Raw genomic sequence first — 11552 nt, 5'->3', positions numbered from 1 at the left:
TGCTGAGTCACATTTCAACAAATGTCATACTAGAAAGATGTGGTATCAGAGCTGCCTATGGACAGTGAGTTCACAGTTTTAGTGTGGGGCTGAGGAAACAGACGAGTCGTCCTACTTTTTTTTGTTGCTGTTGTTGCTCCTTCCTATTTTTATACCTGTGGTGAAGAAAAAAAAAGCCCTCAAAGCCTGTCCATTTAAATGTAAATCAGATCCTGTCACGCTACCATAAGGCAAGTGTCTGAATGCGAACTTTGAGTATTTTTTAAACAAATTTTCAACTTTGCTGTATTCTGAAACACCCGAAACTTAAAGCAAATGGGGCAAGGTGTTAACAACTGGTGCCTCCAGGCGAAGGGTGTAAAGGTGTTCACTACACTATTTTAACTTTCCTATAGATTTGAAAATGTTCAAAGGGAGAAAGGAAAAAAGGCATATAAAATAGACACCATGAATGAAGTTAAAACAAAAAAGACATACACACAAAGTATAACATTGAATGTTTTAAGAGTTTTTTTTTTTAACATCCAATATTGTAGGTAAAACCATCCTGCTAAAAGAGCATGTGGGAGAAATATGATGTGCATTACAAGAAAAAACTGATTTAGAAGGCAGTATGCATATAATGCCCTTATCAACATCATCTGCTGAGCTTCCTCTTGTCCCCAACATGGGCAGACATTGGGAATCAAACCCGGGTCTCCGGCATGGCAGGCGAGAACTCTGCCTGCTGAGCCACCGTGGACCGCTCATCTGTTGAGTTCTAAAAGCAAAAAATATGTGTTGGTCCAACACAGGCTGCCATGAGAGTCATGCAAAAATCCAGCAACCTACTGACTTGTACTTCTACAAATGAAAAAGGTTTGAAAAAATGACATGAAACACCCATTAAATATGGTCATGATAACAAACCTCAATGAAAACATTTTCTAACTTTTGAGAAATGACAAATGTTTTCTCAGTTGAATGTCTGAAAACCATCTGGTTTTATGAATTTCTAATGTATTGGTTTAAGCTGGCTATGCTTTAAAAACAAGCACATGGTTTTGATGCTTATTAAAAATTTAATGCTAAATGTTAAAGCTTCATATTTTCTGTTAGATCTCTCGCTGAAAACAATATCAGCTTATCTCATTTACCTTGAGATGAGAGCAACCCCAAATCATGTCTTTTGGTGAAAACGGAGAGAGTGAAAAGTCACATGTGGTGAGCAGTAACAATACTGAAGCAATCTGTCCCAAATCTAAAGTTCCTTTTAGGGTCACCAGGCCTTCGATCACCTCACATGGAACAGCAGCACACCTCTCCCATATCCCCATTGAAGGTTCCGACATACAAGGAAAATCCCAACCAGTGGGACTAAGGGTCTGTGTGAAGAACCAAGAACAGGGGAGGCCATTTCCTTTCAAATGGTGGCCCTGGAAACGTTAGGATCAATGACCCTGGGAGGCTGGATGCAAGTGGATCCACTGAGCCTAGGCTTCTGGGGAACGTGCCAAGTGCTGGTTTTGAAAAGTCATCACGGTCCTCAGATCCCCTCTGAATGACTCCTCCTCCCTCCCCCTTCTGAAAACCGACTTCATCCTCTGTCTTGGTTCTCTGTACAGTTTGCTGCAATAAGATCTACTAACACGGTAGTATGAGGTTCTATGAAATTAAGTTTTTACACATGCTGGCAGCAGGGAGACTGGGAAAGGAGTAGGAAGAAAAACAGGTGGAAAAACTGAGTGTTACTCATTGTAAAAACCACAACAAACCACCTGAACATTTCTAATAACCTAAGATGATTCGTAGAATCAATTATCAATTAGAAATTATCTTTTTTTTTTTTTTGGTTTTTTGAAACATATGTACAGTTATAAGCACAAATCAGGCAGAGATAGTCACGTAAAATCAAGCACATTTTTAAGGTCCCTGAGATGACATACAAAGATACACTACACAGCACAGTATATCAGTGCAAAGTAAATAATTTAAAAGGATTATTTAGAGTAAAATCAAATTTCTATTCAGCTATAACATACAAGATAAATTACATTCTTATGATTGGTTGTTGCTTTAAGTTTATTTAAATCACGAAAATTACCAGATTTAAAGCTCTCAAATAATTTTGGCACAGATCATATCTTTTCCTTTTGTTAAATCCCTGAGCTTTTTTGACAGATTTTTGCATTGTACCTCTTATCCAGCGACTCGGTCCAAATTTCCCTTCAATACCTTGCTCTCTCCTCTGGCCTCTCTGCTACTCTAACTTCCCTTCCCCTTTACTTTAGTTGGACATTTAAGGCTATGCCCTTTCAACAGATTGTGCTTTGCAGAAAACACGGAGCTGCTCTAACATAAAGACCTACTTGAGTCCTTGACCCCAAGAGCTCCCTTGATGCTCATTAACAAGGCAGAAGAGTCGGGCGGAGCATAGTTCGTGTGTTCTGCTCATTTCTAAAATTGCCTACAACGGACCATGTCTGAATGCCTCCAGTGCTTTATGCCTCAGATGCTCATCCAAACACTGGATGGCAAAGGGGTCCACATCGGTGTCAAACTTATTGGCAAAGAAGTGGTGATTGCGCAGCATCCAGTTCAAGTCACCCATCCCGAAAACGCACACGGAGCGCACGTGGACCCCGCTGCAGGGTGGGTAGGGGGCACCCTTGGAAATGTCACCTTCAAAGTAGTGCCACTTGACAAACCGAGCCACGGCATGCATGTCAGACATGTCGTACTTTGGGCTCAAGGACAGGGCACCGGGGACTCCTGGGATCCTCTGAATAGTGGCCCAGAGATATTCATCTGGGCTGTATGTGTCTTTTGCCCATTCTATAAACTTTTGAATTTTTTCATTCTCTAGCACGTACCCCACATATTGCCTACTGACTACAAAATAGGCACTGCCGGAAAAAATGGGTGTTTCAAGAGGAGGACGTACTTTGTCCGTCCCTGTGTTGGTTAGTTTCCCGTCAATGACTTCATAATGCTTTTTCCACCGGTTCTCTTTATTGGACGGCATCTTCTCAGTTTCTAAGTTGTTTTCACCCATTAATGACTTGAGCTTCCGGACAATTTCCAGGTTGGTTTTAATAGGAAAATCCATACCACAAAGATTGATCAAGTACTTCCAGTCTGCACTCAGGCTGTAGAGATCCCTCATGCAGTTGAGGTCTGCCTGAACCCGACTCCACGAAGCATAAACCACGTTCTCCAACTGACTGGCCACAAAGACGTTACTGAAACAGGATGCAATGCCCATTACTGCAGCTAAAAAGGAACTGTCTGATTTTTTGTCCACATGAATGCAATAGAAATTCTGAGGCATGTAGATGGCTCTCAGGAGCCTGTCAAGCATTTCAATTTTGTGATGAACCACAATAGAGTAGGCGATTGGAAACTCTACCTCTTCTTTGCTAAGGGATTCTACAATATATTTGCGCCTCTTGATGAAAGAAGCACAATCGCTGGTCATGTTAATATAGTCACGGGTTGTCCACCGAGGGCGCTTTTTAAATTCCACAGTTAGCATTTCCAGCTTTACCTTTTCAATTTCATCTCTATCACCCTGTAAAACTTTGGTACAATTAATATCACTACTTGGATCCTCTCCGATCAGCTCCAAATGTCCCACATTCACATATTCGGGCTTTTGATGAATTCTTAAAACCGAGAAGGTGACTAGAGAAAAAATGAGAATCAAAAAGTAGTATTTGGTGGGATAAGAAAAGAGTCTCCTCCGCAGCAACTTCCTCAGCATTTCAAACAATAATCAGGGCCTCTGCTTTGTTAAGGGAAGTCGTCTAGGCTTCAGGCACCATTAATTTTCCCTCTGTCACAGCTTTGAGAGTTGTCAGTTTACATGTCAGAAGTATGAAGACATCTTGAAATGGAGAACAGAACTAAAAGAAAAATAGAAAAAAAATACATATATAGTTTTTCACAACATCTTCTCAAGCTCAACTGTACTCTCTGCTATGAGATCAAACGTTCTGGGGGCCAGAAGTTTAAAAGAAAATCAAAGTAGGGCCATCAGAAGAAAAAGGGTAGCATTCTAGGAAACCTACAGCCTCTGGTATTTATGCCACAGGTTATATTTAAGAAAGGGGTGGGGTGGGGGAGAAGTCCAGTACAAGGATCTACTAGAATATTCTACACTTGACCTTTAGGGTATAAGAAGTGCAAAAAACTAGTTGAAGCATAGGCTTCAACTTGCCCATAGTTGGTAAATATTTTATGCTGTGTCAATTCTGAGAATTAGCACGCCTTACTCTGAAAGCACTGCTACCCTGGGTTCCTCCCTGCCAGATCCATTAGTGCCCAATCAGCTGGCTTCACTAGCCCTGACAATTTGAAAAGATCAGATCTATTCTACTCTAGGCCGATTTAGGGTTTGGGACTTGGGAGAAGTTCTGCAATGGCTGTGACTTGAAAGAATCTTTGCGGGAAGGGCAGGTCAACTGAATTTTCAAACTACACCAAAAAGACTCGGCTGAAACCAGGCCAGACTCAGGACTGCCTTGAATTGTTCCCATGCCGAGTTAGAGCTATGCCAGGCAGTATAGGAAGATAAGACACAACACAATGGAACACTGCCTTGCATTTCCTGCACTGGTTCTATTAGGTTGTAATAATAGAAACCCCGTGGAAAAGCAATTTTTGTGTACAAATTATAATTTACAATTGTCTATATTTAAATTCCAGGAATTCATTTTTACTATACAAAATGTTCACAAATAATCAAGTATTATTTTGCTTTCAAAACTCAATTTCGTAACTTGGCAATTGGTTCTATACCTAGTAAGTGTTGCTGGTCAATAAAGAAAGCCAAACATGACCAATTGTCTCCCAATCAGATTTTTAGAAATTTTAAATTAGTTTCTAAAATTAGAATTAACATTGGAACTCTTAAATGCTTATTAAGGAAATAAATTATAATTAACTTAAGAAAATAAATAATAAGCAATTGAACATTATTGGTAAATTTAAGAAAAGTACTTAAACTTCTCACCATGCAGCATCAAGGAACACCTGGGCTAGGCAGCCTCTTGGGTCTGTTCAGAGCATCTTCTATGCAATCAGCTTTCTTAAATATACCAAGCATCCAACAATGGTGATATGTCCCAAGTGGCTTTTAAAAAAATCTGTAAAGTAAAAAGGGAAATAATGTGAATTAATAGATAAGAATATGTAACAAGCATGCTGCTGGGTGCACAGGTGGTTCAGTGGTAGAATGCTCACCTTCCATTCCTGGGTTCGATTCCCAGACCATGTACCCCCCTACCCCCCCAAAAAAAGCATGCTGCTGAACTAATCCTATATATTTACTTTTTTCTCAAAAATGATGGCTGGTTGATTTCTCTCTCTCTTAAAATTCCCTTCTCTCCAGTCTTTCTTATTTTCCTAATGGTATGTTTGTTGATTAAGGTTTTAAAACACTCTGAATTTAGGTTATTGAATTTTTTTTGGGGGGGGGGGAAACCATTCATTTTCCAAAACATGTGCCAAAGAATAGTTTAATTATCTGATATGATCAAGAAAGTCAAAATAACGTATTCCCATTGAAAAGATTCCTAATGCTCACCAGCACAGTCAAAGCCCTCAACAAAACACGAGGTAAACCAAATCCAACAACATATAGCATGGAGTGTACACCATGACTGAATGAGATTTATCCCAAGAACACAAACTTAGTTTAACATACAAAAACCAATCAATGTAATAAACCATTTCAATAGAACAAAGGGAGAAAAAAATCACATCATCATCTAATTAGATTCAGAAAAGGCATTTGATGAATTTCAACACCCTTTCATGATAAAAACGTCCAACTAACAAAGAACAGACGCAAACCTCCTCAACCTGATAAAGGTTATCTATAGAAAACCTACAGCTACTTATGATGAAAGATGGGATGCCTTTCCTCTAAGATCAGGAACAAAACAAGAATGTCTGCTCTCACCAATTCAACGCAACATCGCACTGGAGTTAACCAGAGCAATTAGGCAAAGGAAAAAAAAAGAAAGGAAGGGAGGCAAAGAGGGAAGGGAGGGACGGAGTAAGAAAGGAAGAAAAATAAGGAAAAGGAGGGAAAAAAGACAAAAGGATGGAAGGAAGGAAGGGAGGAAGGGTTGGGAGGGAAGAAAGAGAGGGAGGAAGGAATCCAAATCGGAAGGGAATTAAAATCATTTTTATTTACAGATGACAATGAACTTACAAAATATTAAGAAATGAATAATAAAAATGTCACAGAGGTTAGCACTGCTAGGCCCAGTGTTCCTTCACCTTCAAATTTCACAAAGAAAGTAGATTCACTGAAGACAATGGGGTAAGAATAGTCAATGAGGCCAAACACTGAACAAGAACAACCCTAAATAATAAATGCACATGAATTCCAAGAGAACAAGAAAGACACAAGTTCCAATGTTCCTAAGGAACAGGGCCTACACGACTTGGCAACTATCTGGGATGCGTCCTGGAGAAGGTCCTTCAATGGAGCCCTGATGCCTTTCCTCAAGAGAAGACTTCTTTGTGGATACCACCATGAACATTTTCAACTAGAAAAGTTAATATAAGAAGAAATTATGGAAGAAATTAATACTACTGTGAGAAGAAATTCGGTAAAACCAATTCCTGAAAGTAATGGCTTTCTTTTCTTTTTCTTTTACATGGGCAGGCACTGGGAGTCAAACCCGGGTCTCCAGGATGGTAGGTGAGAACACTGCCAACTGAGCCATCGTTGCCTGCCTAGTAATGGTTTTCAATATATGGCTTTTAAAAGTTAAAATCAAGAAGCATAGAATACAAAGTTCTAGAAATACCGAAAGTAATAGAAGATGGAGGAAGCTAGTGGAGAAAGAAGATGAGGAAAAAATGTCAAATGTCCCTAAAGGTAACAATATTGGGCACTAGAAGTATTCCAGCATAAAATGAACATCTATCACCCACAAAGTTTAAGGTGCAGCAGAGTATTTCATGGGTTGGGAGGACAAAAAAAATGATTAGGGCAAAGGGACATCCTAAGCTGTGTAACAGTTCAATAGACTGGAACAGGTCAGAAAGCCCTGGGAGAAACGTCTATAACAATATGAAACTGATGAAATGAACATATTGAAAAGCAATTTAAACAACTAGCAAAAGTTAGGAGCTGAATTTGTAATAATTACACTGATAACAAAGCACACAATAGGAGCTGGAGAGATTGTTATTGACTCCAAAGAAATCAGTCACACAGTAGAGAAAAAAGCAATCATTGTACACTATACTGCTTAGGTCTGAAGAATACACAGTTTTAATAATGTAGCATTATTGATCCAGCCAAAAGTCAGTAAAATTATATTTGGGACCCAGAGCAACGAGAAGGTTGGAAGTGGAAAGAAAGGGATGCCCAGCATTACATAACTGGCAATGGGAGTGTGCTGTGGATGACTTTGCTGGAGGAATCCAAACGTGTATTAGTTTGCTAAACTGCCAAATGCAATATGCCAGACATGGAATGGCTTTTAAAGAGAGAATTTAGTAAGTTACAAATTTATAGTTCTAAGGCTATAAAAATGTCCAAACTAAGGCATCCAGGAAAAGATACCTTAATTCAAGACAGGCCAATGTGTCTGGAACACCTCTGTCAGCTAGGAAAGCAGGTGGCTGGCATCTTCTGGGGTCTTTGGCTTCTTGTTTCAAACAGCTTCCCTAAAGGTGTTTTCTTTCTTCATCACCAAAGGTCTGTGTCGTCTCTGAAGCTTTTTCCAAAATGGTTTCTATTTAAAGACTCCAGTAAACTAATCAAGATCCACTGTGAATGGGTGGAGTCACATCTCCAGTTAATCAAAAGGCCACACCCACAACTGGGCACGCCACACCTTCCTGGAGATAATCTCATCAAGATCATCTCTGTGAGATGATCTAATCAAAAGGGTTTCTGCCCTACAATATTGACTCAGGATTAAAGGACATGGCTCTTCTGGGGTACGCAACACTTTCAAACTGGCACAAAAGGCCTTCTAATTTTATTCCACTACCACGGGCCCTTAACTCCAACAGATCAAAACAACAAGAACCTGAAAGAAAAAGTGAAGTGAGGATACAACCCAGTGTAGATTGTTTTCATAGCAATAAAGACATAAGGAGGTAAGAGTAAGAAACGCCCAAAGACCACTGATTATCAGTGCATCAATCAGGGTTCTCTGGAGAAACAAAACCAACAGAAGATACCTGTAAATATGAGATTTATAAAGGTATTTCATGCAACCATGGGAATGAAAGAGTTCAAAATTTGCAGGGCAGGCTGTGAAGCTGTCAACTCCCATAAAAGGTCTCAATGAACTCCACAGGAGAGGCTACTGGCTGAAGAAGCAGTGAAAAAAGTCTTTCTTCTGATTGGGTTATCTCATTTGTGGGACACCCGCTTAGTTGATCGCAGATGTAATCAGCCACAGCTGCAATCAACTGGCTGATGATTTAATCAACCAGCCTTCCAGTTTATTAGCCAGGCACGAAATATCCTTGCAGCAATGGTTAGGTCAGTGCTTGCCTGACCAGACATCTGGGCACATCTCCTGACCACATTGACAGGAGAACCTAACCTAAATTCTGACTGTGAATCTATATCCTTGCTTGGAATAAGTAAGAAAAATGGGAAGAATTTACAATGTAGAAGAGCTCTGGCAGCATTTAAAAACTAAAATCTACTAATTTTGGCTCACATATTGTGCCAGTTTGAAGTTATTATGTACCCCAGAAAAGCCATGTCCTTTAATCCTCATTCAGCATTGGTGGGTGGGACCTTTCTGATTGTTTCCATGGAAACATGACCCACTCAATTGTGGGTGGTAACTTTTGAATAGATGGTTTCCATGGAGATGCATCTCCACCCAGTCAAGATGGTGTTACTTACTGGAGCCCTTTAAGAGGGAACCATTTTGGAAAAAGGTTTAGAACCAACAGAGTCCATACAGCCAGAGACCTTTGGAGCAGAATGAAAACAACCCTAGGAAAGCCTTATGAAATGAGAGAAAGCTAGTAGATGTCACCATGTGCCCTCCTAGCTGAGCGAGAAACTCTGAACTTCACTTTGACGTTAAGAAATCTTTCCCTTGGTGCCTTAATTTTTTTTTTTTTTTTTTTTTTTTTTTAAAGGAAAGACAGAGAGAAGGAAGGAAGGATAGAAGGAAGGAAGAGAGGAAGAAAGGGAAACATCTTTTAAACATTTTCTTGTTTTATTGTATTTTGTTTCTCCGTTTTCTTTACATGGGCTGGGGCCGGGAATCGAACCGAGGTCCTCCGGCATAGCAGGCAAGCACTTTGCCCGCTGAGCCACCGCGGCCCGCCCCTGGTGCCTTAATTTGGACATTTTCACAGCTTTAGAACTATAAACTTGCAATTTAATACATTCCCTTTTTAAAAGCCGTTCCATTTTTGTTTATATTGCACTCCGGCAACTTTCGCAAACTAAGACACATATGCTTTTGTATTTTAAATGAACCAATTCTAAGATGGAAGAAGATTTTCATCCTAATATCACACATTTACTAGGGTGTAAGTGAATTAAGCAAAATATCACTATATGGAGAAGAAACTGAAAAAATTCTTAAAGAAATGAGTTACCTGAGATCTGGCTACATTTTCCTCAATTGTTTTTTAAAATTATATAAGAAAGGCAAAGCAGGAATTAGGGGTGGAGAAGGGAATTTTATTATATAAATTAATATAGCATAACATATTCAGAGCTTTAAGTAGAAGCTTTTAACCTATTTACACGTGAATATACATATACATACATACATCTAAGAACAATTAGGATTTTCTGCTCTGCCTCTAATTACACCTGAGACTCCTGGACCAGTAATAGGATAGGAAGAGACTCTACACTGGTTTGCTGTCAAGGGTATTGTTCACAGCTACAACTATCCACTGCGATAAAGTATGTATGGGGTAGGGGGCGGGGGGGGGCAATGAGTAGAATTCAAAAAATTAAACTCTTTTATTCTACACAATTGCCACCAAAGTAATTCTGGTTTAAGTCCAAACAAAAATATTATGGAGAGAATTAATTCTCTTTACCTATTAGCACTAGTTTAAATAGTGAAAATGTTCTGTCTTAAAAGAAATGCACATGCACATACGCACACATCCACACAAAACATACACACATCTGCACAGGTGTGAGTAAGTGAAACGCTGGGTGGAGATAAATCAGAATCCACCGCCTCCTGGTCTTCTGCAGTAGGAAGTACAGCCTAGGTTCATTCCGCTGGTCTCTGGTTCGGGTGAATACTGTGCCTGGGCTCAATTTCAACAAGTCTCCAAGGACTATTGTTCTGCAGTCCAGAGGCTGCTAGGATGGCAGCAAAAGGCTCGTGACTGAGATAGAAGCCAAAGCAAAGCAAATACCTCCGAACTGTGACTCAAGCCAGAATACTCAAATGCCACCAGTAAGCAGGCCAAAGGAAGGAGCAGGAAGAAGATACGATTGCAAGGTGAGGCCTTACCACTCAGGGTGATGGGTTCTGAACTTCTGGCCATCTGTGGCCCCACTTCATCTGGGGTTACACAGTCTCCCCCCACCCACTCCACCCTCACCCCACTGCCTGGCTTCGAGGATTGACTCTGACACCTAACTTCTATCTATGATCCACTGCTGGTAAGACAGCTTCTCTGAGGTCTCACATTAAAAGAAACATCTGAGACCTCAACCATTGCCTGCCTTTCCAAACCTGTCAGGAAGAGCTCTTAAGGTCCTCTATAATTTAGCATCATGAATAAAACAAAAATAAATTGAGCTCTGCCATTTAGGCTGCTGTCTCCTGGAATTCACCCCAGAGTTTTCTAGGGCTCCGAGCAAGGAAATATTAGGCAGTACGGGACCTTCTATGACCAGCACAGGACCATGTTTCTTGTGTCCCATAGGAAAAGGGGCTTTCTGCATGAAATAAGATATCTTGAATAAAGCCAGACAGCACGATAAAGGGACAAGGTCAAAACCATGTCTCCCTTCTTCAGACCCCCACATCCCAGAGCCAGGCACAGGATCTGGCACAGAGAATGTTTGCTGAATGAATAAAGCCCCAATCGAGTGAAGACCATATTCTTCTGCTAAGAACTTAACATCTATGGCCTCTCACTCTAAGCCAACTCTGCAGATGAACTCACTGTCTTCCCCCCCTACATGGGACATGACTCCCGGTGATCAGCCTGGCCCTGGCATGGTGGGGTTGAAAAAGCTTTCTTGACCAAAAGGGGGAGGAGAGAAATGAGACAAAATAAAGTTTCAGTGACGGAGAAATTTCAAATAGAGAGGTCATTCTGGAGGTTATTCTTACGTAATATATACAAATCCTTTTTCAGTTTTTGGTGTATCAGTGTATTGGAAGAGCTAAAGGGAAATACCTGAACTATTGAACTGTAATCCAATAGCCTCGATTTTTGAAGATGACTGAACAACTATAGAGCTGTTAAGGTGTGAAGGTGTGAGTGTGAAAACCTTATAATTGACGCTCGTTTTATCCAGTGTATGGATAGATGAGTAGGGAAAAAAAAGACAAAAAATAAACAATAGGGGGTTATGGGATGGT

General features: G+C 40.2%; 1 protein-coding gene across 6 annotated transcripts in view; it reads right to left on the bottom strand.

Annotated features, from left to right (window-relative positions):
• Positions 1–1885: 1885 nt before the first annotated feature.
• GCNT1 (glucosaminyl (N-acetyl) transferase 1) overlaps positions 1886–11552 on the bottom strand; it is a 29597-nt gene continuing 19930 nt past the window's right edge. For all 6 annotated transcript variants that reach the window (XM_077148460.1, XM_077148459.1, XM_077148455.1 and 3 more), the window contains 2 exons: positions 4994–5126; positions 1886–3884 (listed from right to left, as the gene is read on the bottom strand). In XM_077148460.1, the coding sequence (XP_077004575.1) occupies positions 2447–3742 (1296 nt within the window). In that variant the 5' untranslated portion in view covers positions 3743–3884; positions 4994–5126 and the 3' untranslated portion in view covers positions 1886–2446. The remainder of the gene's footprint in view (positions 3885–4993; positions 5127–11552) is intronic.

The sequence above is a fragment of the Tamandua tetradactyla genome, chromosome 2 (genome assembly GCF_023851605.1).
Source record: "Tamandua tetradactyla isolate mTamTet1 chromosome 2, mTamTet1.pri, whole genome shotgun sequence".
Lineage (NCBI taxonomy): Eukaryota > Metazoa > Chordata > Mammalia > Pilosa > Myrmecophagidae > Tamandua > Tamandua tetradactyla.
This window is presented reverse-complemented; position numbering and strand designations above follow the sequence as displayed.